This window comes from Plecotus auritus (assembly GCF_963455305.1).
Source record: "Plecotus auritus genome assembly, chromosome: 5".
Classification (NCBI taxonomy): Eukaryota; Metazoa; Chordata; class Mammalia; order Chiroptera; family Vespertilionidae; genus Plecotus; species Plecotus auritus.
Genome location: NC_137776.1, coordinates 23,187,822 through 23,208,732, shown reverse-complemented (window position 1 = coordinate 23,208,732; position 20,911 = coordinate 23,187,822). Strand labels below are relative to the sequence as shown.

Below are 20,911 nucleotides of genomic sequence, written 5' to 3'. Positions count from 1 at the left end.
GTGCAATACCCCCAGGACAGAAATAATGCAACCACCTTTTTTTTTTATTGTTTTTAATTAAAATAAAAGGTGGCAATGACTATGGGTGGTGCCAGGTGGGTACTAGATTTATCAGGGGATCACTTTGTAAATTATATAAATGTCTAACCACAATGATGTACACCCGAAACCAATATAATACTGAATGTGAACTGTAATTGAAAAAAACATATTTACATGGTTAGAAAACGGAGTGATGGCACTCACTCCAGAGCCCATGATTATAACATTTGATTCAATTTCTTTAAAGCAAGGAGGGGAATTGAGAGTTGCTGATTTCTTTGTGCCCTCTCTGTGTGTAAACATCCCAATTAGCATGTAGGTACAGATACCTTTATAATCTGAAATTGGGTTCGTTTCTTCATTTTTTTAATTAAGTTTATTGGGGTGACACTGGTTAATAAGATTATATAGGTTTCAAGTGCGCATTTCTATGATACATGATCTGTATATTGCACTGTGTGCCCACCACCCAAAGTCAAATCATCTTCCATCACCATATATTTGGTTCTTTTTACCCCTTAGTACCCTACCCCCTTCCTCTCTGGTAACCCAAATACTGTTGTTTGTGTCTATGAGTTTCAGTTTTATTTCCACGTATGAGTGAAATCATATGGCAACCACCTTCTTGAGAGCTGAAATTGGGACCACAGCCTCCTTCTGGAGGCATCATCTTTTTGGAGGAATAGGTTAGTAAACAGAAGCATTGCCACAGACTGCTGCTCACAGGTACAAGTAAAATTTCTCAATTAGTAAAGGATTAATACCAGTAATAACAAAACAAAACTGCTTTGCAACCGCAACTACTCTTAAAATAGTCCATTGGCTTTCTTAAGGTTTTGTTGTTTCCATAGAGGCAAGGCAGAGAAGGCAACTGGAGTCATCCCCAAGGCTTTGGTGAAATCCTCAAGGGACAGGTGCTCCTAGAACAGGGACCAGAAGGCAAAGGTCACACTCTTTCCCAGGGTTTGCTTCCATGAGTCATACAGGTGTGGTATAGAAATCAAATGAAGAGCAAAAACACAATGTTAGGAGGACTGGGAAAGGGATGAGGAGGCGGGTAAATTCAAGAAATTGGATCCCTGAATTGGGAGCCTAATAAAAAGGACGCTAACAAACATGAGATAGATTGAGCTCCTTTTCTTTTGACACGGTCAAGTTCACACTAGCCCTGAAATAAGCAGGACATTACTTAGCTTGGTTAAAGAGTTGCTTCTCTTTCCAGGTCTTAGTTTTCCTCTCTGTAAAATGGGAGAAATTTCTCGCTAGCTGCTGTGGCTCATTTGGTTGAGCATCTTCCCATGAACCAAGAGTTCGCTGGTTTGAATCCCTGTCAGGGCACATGCTGGGATTTCGGATTTCGGGCTCAATTCCCAGTGGGGAGCACACAGGAGGCAGCCAATGGATGTTTCTCTCATAGATGTTTCTACCTCTCGAAAACATTTCCTTAATGGGAAAAATTTCTTAAAGGCCCATTTTAACTTCTTTTTAATGCTTTTATGGAGATGATAATCCTATCTAATAAAAGAGCAATATGCAAATTGACCATCACTCCAAGACACAAGATGGCCACCCCCAGTGGTTCAAGATGGCTGCCACAAGATGGCCTGCAGGGGAGGGCAGTTGTGGGCAGTTAGGGGTGACCAGCCCATCAGAGGAGGGCAGTTGGGGGTGACCAGGCTGGCAGAGGAGGGCAGTTGGGGGAGACCAGGTCAGCAGGGGAGGGCAGTTGTGGGGGTACCAGGACTGCAGGGGAGAGCAGTTGGGGGGGACCAGGCCTGCAGTGGAGGACAGTTGAGGGGGACCCAGGCCTGCAGGGGAGGGCAGTTGAGGGGGACCCAGGCCTGCAGGGGAGGGCAGTTGGGGGAAACCAGGTTTGCAGGGAGGGCAGTTGTGGGCGATCAGGCCCGCAGGGAGGGCAGTTAGGGGTGACCGGGCCAGCAGAGGAGGGCAGTTAGGGGTGACCAGGCCAGCAGGGTAGGGCAATGGGGGGGGGGGAACCAGGCCTGCAGGGGAGGGCAGTTGTGGGCGATCAGGCCAGCAGGGAGGGCAGTTAGGGGTGACAGGACCAGCAGAGGAGGGCAGTTAGGGGTGACCAGGCCAGCAGGGTAGGGCAATGAGGGGGACCAGGCCAGCAGGGAGGGCAGTTAGGGGTGACAGGACCAGCAGAGGAGGGCAGTTAGGGGTGACCAGGCCAGCAGGGTAGGGCAGTGGGGGGGGACCAGGCCAGCAGGGAGGGCAGTTAGGGGTGACAGGGCCAGCAGAGGAGGGCAGTTAGGGGCAATCGGGCCATCCGGGGAGCAGTTAAGCATCAACCAGGCTGGCAGGGGAGTGGTTAGGGGGTGATCAGGCTGGCAGGCAGAAGCGGTTAGGGGCAATCAGGAAGGCAGGCAGGCGAGCAGTTGGGAGCCAGCAGTCCTGGATTGTGAGAGGGATCCCAGATTTGAGAGGGTGCAGGCTGGGCTGAGGGCCCCCCCCCCACCCGCATGAATTTTGTGCACCGGACCTCTAGTATTACATATGAAAGGGCATTGGAAACGAGGTCTTTTATTCATCTACCTCCTTATCAAACTGTGACCCTCCAGCTGGGATTCACCTTTCTAGGCCTTGGGTATCTTCAGCCATAAGAGGAGGGGATTGCCTGACATGATCTTTGCTCCTGGCTGGTATGATGGTGATACTGTTTAAGGCCAGCTAAATACCCTCAAGGCACATTCAAGTAAGAACCCCAAATTAAAGCTGCTATAAAACAGCACCCTCCAGCCTTCATCTCTGCTTGCTGCCTCAGGCACCAGGAGGAAACAGGGTGGAGTGAAAGCAGTGGGTTTCTTTTCCATTACGGGGAGTTGGTTTGGGAACACTTTGCTGACTCCCACAGAGAGCCCTGGTCTGAACAGCTTGTAAGCACCTGCAGCTGGATTTCAAGTTTAGGTGGTTCTGATGCCCCAGTTCTCTAACCTGTCATTAGATTTGCCTCCAGCCACCAGGCTCCTGGAGCACTCCCCCCACCCCCACCCCCACAGGCAGGGCAGTGAAGTGCCTTGTTTTGGAAGAAGAGAGTAAATATGAGTGGTTTGGGCATCAGTGAATAGGGAAGAGCTGCCTACTCCAAGTCTATTTGTAGCTTCCCTCCCCACCAGATCCCTCATAGCTGTCTGCAGTGTCCTCGGCCTGTGAGTGGCTTCAGGTGCCCTCTCTAGCCCACCCAGGCTGGCTATGCAGCTTGGTGGAGACTTCTGGACTTTGACCTTCGGGCTAGATAGCAGAGACTGCCCATCCCAGTGGACTTGTATCTTTCCACTGGTCCTGTTCTTGAACCCTGCTATCCTGCCAGCTGATTGCCGGCTCCACCCATGCCCACATCCGCCTCTCTATGGCTTACTCACTGGTGTTCAAACACTTAGATTACACTCTTTACTATTGCCTGCAGTCAGACCCACCATCCTACTGTTCACTGTCACTGGCTCCACTTTTGAATTTGGAGCAGCCAGAGGTCTGAAGACCTCTCCCACCCTCTCCACTCCACATTGCACCCACAGCTCTCCCACAAGAATGTATGCTACTCCCATGATAAAAATCAGCAATAGACAACTGATTTCTTTAAAAGGCTCAAAGACTTCTTAGACTGCTTCTACTCCGTTAGGGTTGTGTTGGTTCCATGTGCTTCATTCAAAATTAGCAATCCATTTAGCCTCCTGTCAATCACTTGGTTCAGTAACACTGGCTGCCCTTCCCTTTAGAAATCCTTTCTTCATGCCACCTGATATGATGGTAACAGTGGGACTCAGAAGACCTGGTTCTTGGTCTGTCTTTGCTACTAAGTAGTTATATCACATTAGGCAAGTCACTTCCCTGTTCTGGACCTGAGTGTTTTTAGGAGTAGAAGAGCAATGATCACAGCTTACATTTACAGAGCACTTTTTATGCACTAGAGGCTGGGCGAATAATATTTATAATACTATTATTAGGAATAATATATTGTGATCACCCCAGTATTATAGTGAAGACACAGATGGGCTTATCTGGGAGAGAATGCATGAAAATGGTCTCCAAGGTGAAGGGCAGGATGTAAATGCTCTGGAAACAATACACTTCCACATATATCGGGCTCAAACCACTAACAGACTTGGATATTCTTGGAGAAATCAGGTATCTCTCTTCAGTGGATGTCCTAATTCATTTGTAAGGACTTCTTTATGGTTTGCTAAACGCAGAATAATTTTTTTTCCTCTCAGCACCCCATCAAGCTAGATTTGAAATCTATTTTGGATCTTCATGAAGTGGGAATGAATATTAGAAATGTGTTTTTAACAAGTTCTTGCCAAACTCTTCCCCCAGGGGATCCATGCAGCTAACAGCTGGGTCTGCCCCGGCGCGCCTCTGAATTGCCTGCCCACAGACACGTATTTCAACCCGGATGTCTCCCAAGTGTCTCAAACCACATGGCTTCACTGAACTCATGATCACCCTCCTAGCTCAGTCTGACTCAGGGGTTTTTTTGTTTTTATTCTTTATCTCAGAGAATGACACAATTTCCCCCTCTTTCTCACAGCCTTTATCCAGTACTTACCAAGTATCATTAATTTTATCTCCTATAATTTCTCTAAATCTCCTTCCTATCACCTTCCCCACCGCCACCTATTATGCTAAGCTACCATCTGCCTCTCAGCTTAACTTCCGGCTGCTGCTGTTGCCACTTTCCAATGCATTCTTCACTAAGCTGCCACAGTGGTCTTTTAAAAGTAAAAACCTGACTGCCATCTGCCTGCTTCAACCATGATGTCTCCCTTCCACTTTTTTAAAAAAATATATTTTTATTGATTTCAGAGAGGAAGAAAGAGAGAGAGAGTGAGAGAGAGAAACATCAACGCTGAGGGAATCATTGATCAGCTTCCTCCTGCACGCCACACACTGGGGATCAAGCCTGCAACCTGGGCATGTGTCCTGACTGGGAAACTGTGACCTCTTGGTTCATAGGTCAATGCTTAACTTCTGAGCCATGCCATCTGGGCAGCTCCCTTCCACTTTTAGGATGACACCACCGTCGCTAACATGGCACAAAAGGCACTGCTCAGTTCAACCTCTGACCCTCCGGCCAGTTGCCCCACCCCAGTGCTCACACTGTCACCACTCTGGCATTTTGCTCCACCCTGTGCTTATTCCCTGCCTCTGGGCTTCGTGCATGCTGTTCCCTTCTCCAGGAATAACCCATTCTGCCTGGATAATTCCTGTTCACCTTTCAGAAGGAAATCTTCTCTGACTAACCCAGGTTCCTTTTATAATACTCTTCATGGCACTTATCTTCACTGAGATTAAATAATAGTGTGATCAGGCTTCTTCCTCTCCCCACACTGAGATGTAACTTCACATGAGGGCAGAGACCAGGTGTGTTTTGTTCACCAGGTCGTCCCCAGCATCTGGTCATCTGCAGGGTTAATTAGTGTCCAACGAATGGACAGGTCTCAGCTCTTCCTCCTCAAGTCTGACCCACCTCCTTCCTGCTGGGGTCCACACCCTTAGGGAGCTCCTCCACTGGCTTGTTCACCAACTGCTCCAGAGGAAAGACAGGTAGAGGCCCAGAATTGAGGTTGCTGTTAGCATTGAACACATCCGGTTTAGGGTTTGTGATCTCCTAGAGGAGAAAAGGAAACACTGTTACTTCAGCTGGTTTGCGGCTACCTCCCAAGCTGCCTTTCTCTCTGAAGTCAACATTGATCCTAGGGCACCTCCTCCAAGATGCCTTCCATGACCCCATTTCCACCGGCCCACCCACATATACACATACACATACACATATACACACTTGTAAGCCAAACTTGGTGGTTTGTATCCAACCAAAGCCAGTGGTTAAAGATGACTCTTTCATTCTATGGCATATGAACGTCTCCATGGCTTCCCCCAGATGTCTGAGGTCTATCTTAGACATTTATGACCCTCTTATCTGTTGTGAACTTGTCATCTGTAAAGTCACATAGCCTTGACCTATCCATACTTTCCTGCCTGTACCATCAATCTAGTAAGAAGGGTTAATGAACGCCACCAGGTTCTCAGCCTGTGGTGGGGCTGAGGAGCCATATATGTTATCGGCTGATTATACTGGTGAGCTTGGGAAATCACTCCCTTGTTCTGGACACATTTCTGCCAGTCTCATTGGCTTTGTTTCACCTGCAAGCCTGTGAACTTCCTAAAGGAAAGGTTTTGCTTTCACATTTCCATGTCCCAGACCTCCAGGCTACATATATTTCTGTAACTAGGTGAAAGATAGGAGTTGCATTATTCTACCTGTAGAGGGGATCCCAAGGGTGACTATAGTAGAGAAATCATTTCTCCAAGTGTCATCTATGAGCTAACTGCTTCACATTCCCTGGACCCTATTGAAAAACACATATTCCTGGGTCTCAACACAATTTCATAAAGCATAATCTTTGGGAGTGAGAGACCTTCGAATCTGTAGCTTATTATGCTTCCCTTACCCCCAGTTCCCCATCACCCATCCTCTTGTGCATGACAAAATGTGAGAATCATTTCACTAGGGAATGGAGAAGACAAAACAGCTAGAGACAATGAAGTGAAACAGCAGGAAGAACTTCCATGAGGTGTGGGAGGAAACGGTGGGAAGGAAAACACAGGACACTGGCATCTTCTCTGGAGCTTTCTTAGCCCCCACAGGTTTGATCATGATCAGATGCCCACTGCAGGGCCCAGCCACCTGCCCCATACTCACAGCAGTGATCCAGCCCCAGTCCCCAGAGTTGCCAAGCTCCGCTTTCAGGTCCTCATAGGATTTGGCGTTCTGTATATAAAACAAGTAATAAATTAGGCCTGGCTCTCAGCAGAGGGGACAAAAGACCATTTTCCTTCAAGAGTTGAAAGAAGGCTTGCCTACAGCCTGGGGCTGAGAAAGGGAAGAGGGAGCTAGGCGGGGTTGGAGGAGGGTCCCTGAAAAAGAAGGTGGGATGATGAGGATCGGCACTGAAGGTCAGAAAAGGCCCAACTTGGGGATGGAGGTGTATCATCTTTCCCTGGCCTCAGAGCAGCCCTTCAATGCCTTAAGAACCCTGCCTACACTGTGTAGGTGCTGAAGGACTCAAGGGTCCTGGAAAACTGGGAGGCTCTTCTGAGAGCCTGGAGGGAACCGTGCCACAAAGGAGTAAAGAGAATAGAAGAGACCAAGGCTCCATGAGGAGTCCCATCTCCATATCCTCAAGACCTGCACCAACCATGACACATGAGCTTCCGTTATGCTGAATGAATGAATGAATGAATGAATGAAGTCTGAGAGCGAAGCCAGCACAGACTTGAGGTGAGGAAAGACGGCCAGAGTTGTTGATTTGGGACACTGATGATGTGAATTTAAGAAGTTCTGGCACCTGAATTTGCAACCTTGAGATTTGCTTGACTCCATCCTCAAAACTAAACTCAGCCACTGAATTTTTTAAAATGTATTTGAGGAAATTAATCAAAGATCATCTGCTGTGCCAGTTTAGCACACCCAAAGTCACCAGGCCAGCACTCATTCTAACTGCCTTCCTCCTTCCTGCAGAAACCTTGGCTGGGGTTCCATCTGAGGACCTGCCTTCTGCTTCTCTCTGTGGCCAGTTTAGGAAAATCTGGTGGAAGTCTGAGTCACTGCCTCTCAGGAAGGACCACGTGTGTGACCCATTTTGCTTAGAATTCAGTGCCACGAGGACATCTGTCTGAACTTTAGAACTGACATTTCCTTTCATCTGGCATGAGGACCCACCAGTGCTGTCCCATAGAACTTTCTGTGACGATGGAAATGTTCTCTTCCTGTGCTATCCAATGTCATAGCCACTAAGCCAAGCCACATGTGGCTATTGAGCACTTAAAGTGTGGCCAGTGAGAAATTGAATCTTTAATTTTGTTTCATCTGAGTTAATTTAAGTAGCCAGTACAACTCTTACTAATAATGTATAACAGCTTTGAACTAAAACTAGTGTACAAGCAATGGAATGTCATCAGCCTGAGTTTCCTTCCCTCACCCTCACCCTCACCAGGGGGCTTCATAACCTCACTACAGCCTTACTTTTCATTCTAAACTCTTCATGAATATATCACATGTCATCTATCACCCTGCTCTCAGGATGCACCATGAGGAGCCACCCGGAGAAGGATGTGCTGGACTGTAAGGACCAGGGTGGGCTGGACCACTCACACTCCATTTGAAGGGATCCCATGCCAGGAACCAGCCCGTGAAGGTCGGGGGCTCGTGTCCCTGCTTCACCACAATGATGGGGGTATCAGGGTCCCGGCCACTGGGGTGGGTCTTGAGGTATTCCTGCACTGTAGTGGCAGCGGCTTTCTTCTCGTCCTCATTGGCATGCTTCCCGATCCAGAAGAAGACCTGTGAGAACCGGAGCTCTGTCAGTCTGCCCTGTCGCCCTGGCCCACAGGCTCTGCCTCGGTTCACCCAGGTTCAGCTGTCCAACAGAGGAGCCTGACCTTGAACAGGCACATCTGGCCTTGACTTTGCATCTGGGCAATGAGGAGGTTGGACAGATGCTCTCTACTTGGATATTCTGCAAATATGTGACTTCAGAGCCTAAGCCCCTCAAAAACACTGCTCTGCCACATGAAATAAATTGGATTTGGGAAAAGACATCCCACACAGCAGCCCCTCCAGGCCGCCTTCTTCTTTCTTATGCTCCTGTGTTCCTGACACTGCTCCCAGGAAGAACATATATGGGAGCCAAGGAAACGTCAGATCTTCCCTATACCTAAAGCCACTGTTTCTTGGCCAGGCTTCAGTCCTACCTGGTCCCAGACATCGAGCAGAAACACATCATCCTCTTCCAAGTCATCCTGAGTGAAGTCGGGGATTTCTGTGGCCAGAAAGCGCCCAGTCTGGTTGGAACATTCAAAGAGCCGGGGGGTGAAGACCATGTTTTCCTCCTGCAGTCTGCCGGATGGAGAGAGATTGTGTTGGCAGGAGGAAGGTGTGGGAAAGGAGAATCAAGGACACAGAACTCTGAGGGAGGGACTCCGACAGGGAAAGCCCACATCCTAGGAAAATGCTCTCTCCTCTGGTCACACAAAAGGTCCCCCCTCTTCCCACAAGTCTGAGATGGCTCCACGGGAGAAATCCCCACTGATTTTCTAGGACATGCATTCCAGTGGCTCTTCTCTAGTCCTGTTAGGATGTTCTTTCTGATACCTTCCTTCTATCCCTCCTGCTGCTACTCCAGTAAATGACCTTTTACTTTTGAACTGGGGTTCATGGATCTTCTTCAGAAAAACCATTTGAAAGAGGGTTTACAGCTGGTACTCCTCAGCATTTGGGTCCCGCCCATGTCAACCCCAAGGGCAGGAACTGGGTGGGCTCTGACATCTTCTTCCCAAAGGGCAAACCTATAGCCCTTTGAGCTGCCTCCTCTGGCTGTGACCTCTCTTTACCAGGGAAACACCCCACCAGGCCCCAGGCAGACCATGGTGCGAGCACAGCTATAGCCACTGTGTCTAAGAGGTTCTGAGAGTGTTGACGCTCCTGACTCATCTTGTGGCCCTGGGGGCCTGGCACACGAGGTCCTCAATCCATGCCTGCTGGAGGCAGAGGGACCCCATAGTTACTTACCTCTTGGTGTTGGCATAGGGCGCCTTCCCACCCAGGGCCACCCAGAAGTTGGCTGGCTCCTGCCCTTCCACCACCACTTGCTTCTCTGTCCGGGAGATGGTGTCAGCAACCATCTTGGCCATCTCCCGCTCGTCTCCGCTGCAGCCCTGGGAAAAGGGAGGCTGGATGTACTGGGGAGACCATTTCTGGTGCCATGCTGACCCCCACCCTTCCACCACATTCACTGAGCTCCGGAACTGCGAGGGCTCTCTTGGATCAGGACCCCAAGCACATGGCCGATGCAGGGACAGGTCTCCCATTCTCTGTCCTCGACACTCCAAAGAATGACGGAGGAGGCAATAGAAGCTTCACTCACAAGGCAGGAGAAGGACTATAAGAGGCTGAGAGTCCTCATTACAGAGGTAGTTGGAGAAGGAGTGACAGGCACAGGGATAGTGAGAGAGAGCCTAAGATATAAAGACAGACCAATACTGGGATAGACAGGAGTGGCCAGAGACACACAATGAGAGACTGACTCAGACAGAGGCAGGGAATCTGAGCATGCCAGACCCAGAGCTGTGGAGGAGGGGTCGGGGCTAGAGGCAGCTGGGCCTATTCAACCAGAGGCTCCCACCCTGTGCCTGGTGTGCTCTGAGGCTGGGGGCCTGCACACACCTTCCCACACCACAGGTAGCAGCAGGACTGGGTCTTGAGGATGAAGACATCATTGGAGTTGAGGGAGGTGGCCCGGGCTGGGACCTCAAAAGCCTTAGTGTTATTGGTGCTGGTTCCTCGGACCTGAAAGAGCCGTGTGGCGGGCACGGGCTCTGGGTTCTTAGTCCGGGAGGTGCCTCCCTGGAGGGTGTGAGGAGAAAGCAGAAGTATCTTAGTAACGATGAGGGGGCATTAGAGGGACACAGAAAACCAGGGAGGAAGAGATGTTGGGGTAGGGCCTGCCTGCCCCTCCGGGTCCGCTGATACATCAAATTAATCTTTCTGAAACATTTGGTCATGGCACATCCCTGCTCAAAAACCTGCAGTGGCTCCCCACTGTTTATAGACTAGAAGCCAGCCCTTCAGATGGGCCTTTGAAGGCCCCGCATGATGAGGGTACAAACTGCCTTCACTCTGCTCTCTCCAAACCTTCCAGTTTACCTTGGCCAGGCTCCTCACTGTTCCCCACAGACCCTTCCTCCAGGCCTCCTTCCTTGCTGTGGCCCCTGCCCTGCATGCCCTCATCACACCTCTGCTGAGCTCTTCGGCTGACTCCAATGTCAAGACTTTTTTCAAACCCCCTTTCCACTAGGAACTCCATGCCTATTCCCAGATCACTGTATTCACATTCCCCTTTGAATTCAACGTGTATTCCTGGCATTTAACCACATGGTGCCACAGGCTGTTAGCTCACTGCTCTCCCAACAAGATGGTAAATAGTATGAGCAAGCATTCTCCCCACTTGGCGCTTTGCAGAGGGCTATGTACTTAGTAGGTTCTCAGTAAACAGATTGTTGCTTAAATGAATGCAAAGCTGTCTGTTTCATTATGTTGGAAGGCACCAATGCATTTGAACAAGTCCATGGTTTAGGTAAATCTAGCCAGAATAACTTCCTTTTTCATATAAGAAAAAGGATCTGAAGAGTTGAGGTGTAGAGAGAAACAGTGCTTGCACATACTACGTGCTCATCACATGGATTTTTAAAGCACTGAGTGGTGTTTCTACATCAGTAATGGAGCCTCAACAGTCCTCTCCTGTGGAGAATAGGCCTCACCCACAGCCCCGCCCCCATCTCCTGGATGCCCACCCTGCCTCAGTCCAACAGCCACACCTGGTAGACCACCATTTGTCCCTTGAAGATGGACATGAGATGAGGTGGCTCCTTGCCCATCGGGACTCGGATCTGGACCGGTTCATTGTTGTACTTCTGATCCAGTATGACGGCTTGATAGGCTGAGGCTGTGATTTCATCCTGGCTGGCCTGGCTGCCCTGGGATGAGCAGAAGGGAAGGGGTGGGATGAGGTCAAGTCCTGAATCTGACCCCACTCCTGGCCTCAGCGACAACTCCATCACCAATTCTAGCCCCAAACCCAACTGTCTTCCCCATCTAACCTCACCTTGCCACAGCCAACCCAACCTGCCCCTGATTTCAGTTCTGATCCCAGCCCTATACCCAACCCTTTCCCAGCCCCAGCCCAACCTGACCCACCTGAAACCCCAGCCTTAACCCCAAACTTGCTCTCTTCCTCGCTGTACCTTTCTCTGGGAAACACCATGGCTACCACATCACTCACCCCCAGCACCTCCCTGCTTCCTCACATCTGGACACAGAAACCCACAAAGCAGGTGAAGGGAAAATGCAAGAGGTCATGAAAACGAGAAGGGAGACTCAAAAGGGAAAAAAAAACAAATGAGAAAAGGGTGTTGTGAATGGGGGTTCTCAGTATCAGGGGATCTCACAGCCAAAGCAGTCCCAAGATGGAAAAGAGGTGAGCTCCCTATCACCAGGAGTATTCCACACAAAGTGGATGGCCACTTGGCAAGGGTATAGTGGGGTAGGAGCTGAGCTGGCCATGTTCTGGAAGAGTGGGCGGGCCTGACCTGCCAGATGTAGAGCAGGTAGTGCGGCTTCTCTCCGATGAGGTAGGTGTAGAGCAGCAGGTAGCAGTCGCCCCCATAGAAGTGGCCCAGCCACTTGGACTCCACAGGCACCAGCTCTAGGTTCTCAATGCGCCACACCTGGGGCCAGTACCAGGCGAGTGTGAGGTCTGGTACAGGCTCCACCAACCCCTCTCACCCAGGCAAGGCCTCCCTCCCCTCATCATACCTGCACCTCCCCACTCCCGTCATCTACCATCCTCTGCTGGGCAGCCACCTGAGGTTGGACATGCATGGACGTGGCATCGAACTTCACCTGTTCCACCTTGGCTGGAGTGAAGGGAATCATAGATGAGGTCCCCTGGGTCCTCACAACAGCCTTGAGGGGTAGTTATAATCCTTAGACCCATTTTAGAGATGATGAAACCAAGACCAGAGAGATTCAGTAGCTTACCCAAGGTTACACATGGCAGAGTTATAATACAGAACCGTATCTCCTTGTCCCTAAGATTCATGCTTCACCAGGGCACCCCAGGGGAGCCAGGAGAGGGATTACCCTTTTATCCTCCCCCAGGTGCCTGGCACTGAGCTTGCCCTCAATCAATATTATCTGGTGAGAGACTGAGCTACTTGGTTTCCAGGGAGACCCAAGCCCATTCCAAATGAGAGGCAGGTCATTCTCAGCTCCCGTTTGTGACAACTCTTGAGTGTATCCATATGCCCTCATGTCCCCACACCAGCTGGGGAGCACAGACCAGGGTAAAAGTGCACACAGAGGAGGGGTAGCCCGGAAGGAGTGCAGGAGGCAGATCTGAGTGCTCTCCTGGCCCCACTCCCGGCTCCAGCCACCCTGCCTTGCCCAGCCCTCACCCACGGAGCCCACAGTGTGGGTTTTGCCCAGGCCTGAGGTACGGCTGGGCACTGTCCACTTCTGGAAGAGCTGCTGGAAGACGGCAGACTCGGCCCCATCATTCTGCACCTCCACCTGCGTGCTCGGGGGGTACTTCTTGGCTTTGATGAAGTTCTGGGGAGAGATGGGGAGGCTGGGGCTGTGTCCCACTCCTAACCCCCAACCCCTGGGTACAAGCCTAAGCCTGGTTCTTACCCCTGGTCCCAAGCCCAAACCGGAATCCAACCCTAGTCCCAATGCTGACCCTGCTCTGGCCCCAACTTCAGGTCCAAACCAGACCCTAAACTTGACACCATCCCAAACCTACCTCTGACCCCCACCCCAAGGCCAACTCTGAGACCAAATTTGACCCCACTTCAATTTTAACCCCGGCCGTCAGCCCCATTGTCAACCTGAATCCAATCCTCAACCCTACACTGACCCCAAGTCAGTCAGGGTGACTGACTCCAGCCCAACAATGACCCCAAACTCTGACTTGGCCCTGCCCCATGCTGACCCCATCTTCTCTGTGGGAAGGGCGGCCTCCATTTTTCTTCCTCCCTTTTCTGAACTTAGCTTGAGGTAGGAGCCCACATCCTCAGGAGACCCCCATGTTGCCTGGTGCTCAGCTCCCTGGTGTGCAGAGAACCCTCAAGATGGCTCTAGAGCAGACCCTCAGACCCCAGTGGGGTCAGGCCCAGAGCTTCCCCTGGCCTCTGTGCTCCAGTCTGACCCTCTTCCCCCTCCCTGGTGGACTCTGTTTCTCTCCCCTCTCCCTACAATTCTCTTCCCGACCCAGTGCCCACCAGGGCCTGGCTTATGGCTCCTTTCCTCTCCTGGGCATTGGCCTTCTTCCCCTTCCACACGTAGATCTTCAGGCCGCCCTGGTCCAGGATGTAACAGTCCTAAAGGTGGGAGACAGAGACCCAGAATGAGGGCCTGATGGTGCGCAGTGCTGGGCTGGGGAACTGCTGGCACAGAAAGTCTCCCTCCCACACCCACCTGGGCCCCCCTACTTCCAACCCCCTGCCCCCACCCTAACCCACCCCCCACACTGCTTGGCTTGAGGAAGCTTGGGAGCCAGGGCGGGGGGTGGGGGTGGTGTCCAGCCCTCTCACCTCGTGCTTGAGCAGGTCTTGCGTGAGTGGCCGCGTGGCGACTTCTCTGACCACCAGCTTTCCCTCCGTGTCGGACACACTGCGGGACAATGGTACGGCATAAACCAGGGGGGCTCACCCCCTCAGCCAGCACTCTGCCCCCTTAGGAAGTCCCCCACCATCCGGGAGGAGCCCAGCGGGGCACTCACTGGTACAACTTGAGGGCGGCCTTGAGCGCAGGCTCCACCACTGTGTCAGGCACTGCTGCCTTCAGCTCCCTGCGCTTGCCCAGCACATGGTTCATGACCTCCATCAGCTGCGGGGACGCCTTCTCGTTCTCCCCGTCCACCACGGCCACGTAGGTCCGCCCACCCCTCTCCTGGTCCCGGATCTCCTTGGCCAAGGTCATGCCCTGCAGAGAAGCCCGGTGACCCATGGAAGCTGGCAGGGACAGGACCAAGCCACAGCCTGCCCTGCAGCAGCCCTGAGGGGTGAGGCACCTCCTACTTTTCTCCTTGGAGGAGAAACCAGGTAAGAACCCGCTGGGAGAAGGGTGTTTCAGGTGGACATTGTTCGCCTTCACTTTTCACATTGTTTGAAATTTGTGATTTTACTTCACAATTTTGGACAAAAGCTGAGCTCTGAAGATCACAGTACTCAGTCTCTTTGCCCCATAGCATGCTCAAACACATGTGCACACACACACAGTCATATACACACATAGCTTTACATGTGCACACACACATATGCACAAACCCACACACCCAGACAGCACAGTTTCTCCTGTCCTCACACATAGACACACATACACCAGGGTGAACAGTCCACATGTTCTCACACACACACACACACACACACACACACACTCTGGCTCACCCTCCTCAGCCCAACATCTACTGTTCAGTTACGGGCATTGAGTCCCAGGCTACTCTCTCTCCCTCCAAGGCGATCTCAACCATCCCACATTTCTATCTCCAGCTCAGCTCTCTGCTCTCACCTTATTTATCCAACTTCCATAAGAGTCCCATTTTAAGATGTCCAAACTGAACTCTGGATTTTCTTCCCAAATCTGTTGCTCCCTGATCTTTCCCATCTCAGGAAATGTGACTCCGTCCAGCCCTATACTGGTAATTGCTCAAGCACAGTGTGAGTTCTGCCTCACCCCTCTCTCTCTTCACCCCCATGCAACACACAAGTCTAGTGGATTCCACCTTCCCAGGCCAAGGAGCCAGGGCACCTGCCCTACTCCTCACCTGATGGACAGAGGGCTCCCTGGGCCCCGTAGCCCTTTCATCCCCTTTGTCACTCAGAAGTCAGGTGGCCTTCAACAGCCTCCTTGACACTGAGAACAAATCCCAACCCTCTTACACAGCCTTTTGACCACATAACACGCCCCTATGAGACAAGCTCGCCTCCTCTCCAAGCTCCCTGAACACCCCCGTCTCATGCTCTCACTGCTCAGGCAGCCCCCCAACCCCAGCAATTTCTCTCCTGCCTGAGGGCCTTCTCCTCCCCACCCTCATCAAATCCCAGGAGCTTTCCCAGAATTCCCAGCTGTACACCCCACCCTTCACTTCTCCATTATTCCATTCATGTCCATCCTCCATTGGATGCTCAGCTGGAGGCCAAAGCCAGGGCAGGGCTCTGCCCCTTTCATTCATCACTGTGTCCCAAACGCTTGGCAGGATGTGCCACACAACAGGCACCCATTAAATCTCAGGGGATTCGCCACAGGTGCACACATGCCAACTCCAACATGCATACCTGTCCCCAAAGACATGGAGACTCAGATCCACCTTCAAACACCACCCCTGGGAAGAAGGCCTGGGGAAATGGAGGCAGCTGGGCAGCAGAAGTCTGGGGGAGGCTGGGTGCTGGTGTGCAGGGCAGGTGGGGACAAGGTCGGGCTTGGGGGAGGGGTGATGCATGGGTAGGTTTACCCTGAGTCTTTCCATGTGGTTACTCTCTGGCCCGTTCCACTGGATGATAAGCTTCCCGAGGTCCAGGAGGAAAACATCCCCACGGTTGAAACTCTTCCAGGACATCTCCACCTGGAGAGCCATGGGGGAGGTGTAGGCCCCACTCAGACCCCTTCCGTCATCCATCATTTCTTCCCCATCGCCTTCCAGACCCTCACCCTTCTTCGGCCTCTGCCCTTCACCCGAACTGGGAGGGGGACAGAAGGCTATGCCCTAGGGCTCTGGTTGATGCCCACCTCTCCGGCCACCACGTTCCTCTTGCCCTTCACATGCAGCAACCGCTGGACCTCGCTCGAGTTGGTCTCCACGTGCTTCATGCCGGAAGCCACGCCCCCTTTCCGGATCCTGAGAAGAGAGGTGAGCTGATCCCAGAGAGTGGGCTGGAAGTATGACAGGATGTCTGGCTACAGCAGGGTCATCTGAGGGCTGGGGCTAAATGAATGCATGAGGCACCTCAGGTGCAAACTTTAAGGAGACATTCACTCTCAGGGTCATGCACGTGTAAGATCCGTGCATTGCCCGCATTTGCATGACCCTGGCAGTGAGTGCCTCCTGGAAGTTTGCTCCCTAGACCGCTTCATTCCACCTTAGACTCTCCCCTGCTGGAGTCCTTCAAAGACAGGTGCATGGCAATGTGGAAGGACAGTACAGGACTCTGAGGGCAGGGGCTGAAGAGAAGGCTAAGAGGGTAGATTCCGTGGACTGAACTGTGTCCCCTCCCAACCTCATATGCTGAAGCCCAAACCCCCAGTGGGATGGTACTGGAGATGGGACTGTTGTGAGGTAATAGATTTAGAGGAGGTTTAGATGACGTCTTGGGGTTAGTGCCCTTATAAAAAGAGACATCAGAGAGTTTCGTTCTCTTCACCAGGTGAAGACACAGTGAGAAGGTGGCCATCTGCAAGCCAGCAGGAGAGCTCTCACCAGCAACCGAATCAGCTGGCACCTTGATCTTGAACTTGCCAACCTCCAGAACTGTGAGGAAATTAATTTATGTTGTTTAAGCCATTCAGTCTATTTTTTTATTTTTTTGTATTTTCTGTTTTGCTATGGCAGCCTAAGCAGACTAAGACAGAAGAGGTGCCAACTCAGCCCTAGCTGGTTTGGCTCAGTAGATAGAGCGTCAGCCTGCAAAGTAAAGGGTCCAGGTTCGATTCCAGTCAAGGACACATGCCCAGGTTATGGGCTCGAATTAGGGGGCATGCAGGTGGCAGCCAATCAATGATTCTCTCTCATCATTAATGTTTCTATCTCCCTTTCCCTGAAATCAATAAAAATGTATTTTTTTTATAAAAGAAGTGCCAGCTCAAATGAGTGAGTGCTGCTGTAAGTGTGGGAAGAAGGGGAGCAGCAAGACAAAAGGGAGGAGTGGGGACTATGGCTAACTGGAGAGCTCCTGGCCTATAACTACAGACCAGTAACAACTTGGTTCCTGACCATGTGTTTCTATGGGAAAAGTCCAGAGACTGGAATGTGAGCTTTTAGTGTAAAAGGCCTGTTTTAGAGAAAGGAGCAGTCATTTGCCAGTTGGTTAGAGGGGAGACTTGATGTGATACCCTGAAGGTTGGTTTACAAACATTCATGGTACATGGAGTTACAGAATTTCAGAATGGCATTTGGGCAGCCAAAGACAGCACTTAGAAGGATGAAGACCAAGGACAAGGCAGCAGCATAAGTGGGGGTGGGGGAGTGGAAAAAACATATCACCCTCATGGGCTCCCCCACAGCCTCAGGCTCCCTTCCCAGCTCCAGCTCTGTCCCCCAGCCTCAGGTGTGCTTCCCCTGCCCTGGTCCCACTCCCCAGCCTGCAGCGCGCCCCTCCATACACAAGGCCCTTCTTGAAGTAGCCACGGAAAGCCTCGCTCTCATTGCCCTGGACCTCTCGGTGCTGCACAGCCCGGCCCTTCAGGAAGTCGTCCATCTGCGTGGTGTAGATGGCAGCCGCCCCTTGCTCATCCTGGGACGAGGCCTGGCCAATCCAGTAGTGGATGTCATAGGACAGGTTGCTGCCCGTCTTGTGGATCTAGGGAGAGGGGATATCCAATGTGCCTGAGATCTTGGGCTCCCACAGCGCTCTCCCTCCTCCCTGCTTTGCATGGGGTCCCATGCCCATGCAGCCTGGGCCACAGATGAGCCCTGGGTTGTGGCTCCAGCTCTTCCTCTGAGACAAGGGGCAAGCAGCTTCCCCTCTGGGCCTTGCTCACCTCCTCTTGGAAATAACTGAGCTGGACTATAGCAGCATTTCCCCAAGTGCTGTGCGTGGACCAGCAGAGGTCCATGGGTGATTAGGTGATATACAAGCAAATGTATATATGAAATTACTATGTAAATATTTTATAGCTACTTTCTGTTTGGGACATGGGACACTGCTTTCCACTTCGGTGATGACATAGAGCTATATTTTTAAATAAATGTATTTAATTTTTTAAAGTGTGTTATATGCCCGGTTGGTGTGGCTCAGCAGTTGAGCAACGACCCAAGGAACCAAGAGGCTGCTGGTCAGGGCACATGCCCAGGTTGCAGGCTTGATCCCCAGTAGGGGGTGTGCAGGAGGCAGCTGATCAATGATGTTCTTCTCTCATCGATGTTTCTATCTCTCTATCCCTCTCCCTCTCTCTGAATAAAAAAAAAACATTTTTAAAAAAGTTTTGAGAAACAATATAAATGCATTAATAGTACAGGTAGTAGCAGGATGTGGCCAAAACCAAGAAGGTGATATGAAGACGGTTGTGAATTTTGGAAATGTGGACTCAATTTGGGTGACATTCCACTAGCTCAGAAGGTCCCCGAAACTATGAATCCACAGAAGGTCACCTCAGCTGGGAGCTCAGTGGCCCAAGGGCTGGAAGAACCTCTTACAGCTCTGAGCCTACAGAGCTGCCACTAAGCCGGGCACATGGCACACCTGGTGAGAACGGTCTGGGGCTGAAGCGAGGCCAGCTCTTGCCACTGCCCGAGCCTCAGGCTTCCTCCCTGACCCAACAGAGGGCTTTGCTTTCTGTTCAGCCCTCTCCCCCACCCGCCCCTACTCACAGCGAGGAGTATATAGCAGTCACCATCAAAGAAGCTACCAAAGGTGTTGGGAGGAACAGGCACCATCTGCATGGCCTGGGGAGAGAAGGGAGGTCAGAGGGGCTGCCCTGGACCACTCAGGACCCAGGCTTCCTCTACCCTTAAGCACAGGAGTTGGGAGAGGCAGAGAGCTAGAAGGAGGAGGGCATGACAAAGCTGATGAGGAGAAGGGATATGAGGAGGGGAGGAGGTAAAGGAGAAGGGGAAGAGATCAATGCCCAAGGATAGGGGAGGGAGCACTTGGAGACTGGCACCAGGGGCTCCCACCCAGCAGGGAAGGATTGGAGGACAGTAAGCATAATCCCCAGCCTTTTCTTCCCTCAGTCCTCTTCCCCACCCCACCCCACACGCAGGCAGACCTCACCTCAATCCTCCATATTTTCACCCCAGGGGTGGTGATGTTGAGGGAGCCTTTGACTTGGGCGCTCAGTTTGGTCATGGTGATGAGCCTAAGGGGGAAGAAGTGTGAGAGGAAGGACTGAGGAGCTGGGAGCGCTTGGAGTTCAGGTGCTGCTCTTCCAGCCCAGCCTTGAGAGCTCCCAAAGGTGCCAGGAGGCCAGGGACCTGAGGGAGGGGGGTGGGCGGCGGGGGGGTGGGGGGGAAGATAAGGCTTGGCTCCCTACTCTGGGCCCTGATTGGCTGAGGGCCCAGACCCATTTCTTTTCTTTTTTTTTTTTTTTTTTTTCCTGAAACCCATTTCTAATCTTGTTACTCTCTTCCTCAAACACCTGACTCCCTATCACTTTCTGAATAAAGCCTCCACTTCTTAGCCTATCACTCAAGGCCCTTCTAGCCCCAAACAATTTTTCTTTTTGAAAATTTTCATCAAAGATTGGTTTTTAATAATCATAGAGTTGTGTGTGTGTGTGTGTGTGTGTGTGTGTTTTAAAGAAAGGAAAGAATAACAAGGGCTGAAAAGTGTATGCACCCAAAAGAATTGACAAAACAGGTGTTCAAACAAATGCTTGTACGTGAAGTTCATAGAAGTCTTTTTCACAATAGCCCCAAAGTAGAAACATCCCAAATGTTCATCAGCAGGTGAATGGATAAACAAAAGGTTGCATATTCCCACAATGGAGTATTATTTATCACAAAAAGTACGGTACATGTTATAATATAGATGAACCTTGAATACATTATGTTTAGAGAAAGAAGCCAGACACAAAAGGCTTGTATGATATGACTCCATTTATATGAAATACTCAGACTAGGCAAATCCATAGAGATAGTATGGTTTTCAGGGGCTGTGGGGAGTGGAAAATTGGGAATCACTGCTATTGAGTATGGAGTTTCCAATTGGGATGTTGAAAAATTCTGGAGTTAGATAGAAGGTGATGGCTGTGCAATGTTGTGAATGTGCTGAATACCACCAAATTGTATGCTTTGAGGTGGTTAAAATGGCCAGTCTTATGTTGTGTGTTTTACAATAAAAAAGTGTATGCGGCAGTTTCCTGTTCCTTCCCAGCTGCCCCCAAACACCCCGCAATCACTGTTCTCCTGGCCCACAAGATGTAGACTCCACAAGGGTGGGGTCAAGTTTATTTCTTCAGTACTGAATCCTCCCTCCCCATGTAGCACAGTTCAGCACTTTGCTGGGTGGGTGGGTGGGTGGGTGGATAGGTAGATGGGTGGGTAGGTGGCTGAGGGGATGGATGAATGAATGGATGAAT

General features: G+C 51.1%; 1 protein-coding gene across 1 annotated transcript; it reads right to left on the bottom strand.

The window, feature by feature from the left end:
• Positions 1-841: 841 nt before the first annotated feature.
• On the bottom strand, positions 842-19,680 carry VIL1 (villin 1; the record flags this gene model as incomplete). The annotated part of the gene is made up of 19 exons (XM_080669418.1): positions 842-962; positions 5,531-5,671; positions 6,764-6,832; positions 8,216-8,404; positions 8,815-8,959; positions 9,632-9,777; positions 10,286-10,465; positions 11,437-11,595; positions 12,208-12,345; positions 12,434-12,534; positions 13,075-13,228; positions 13,900-13,998; positions 14,212-14,290; positions 14,400-14,602; positions 16,131-16,241; positions 16,406-16,514; positions 17,996-18,192; positions 19,203-19,277; positions 19,606-19,680. 19 exons carry the CDS (start codon positions 19,678-19,680, stop codon positions 849-851), a joined length of 2,484 nt encoding a protein of 827 aa, XP_080525544.1. The 3' UTR covers positions 842-848.
• Between the last annotated feature and the right edge of the window lie 1,231 nt (positions 19,681-20,911).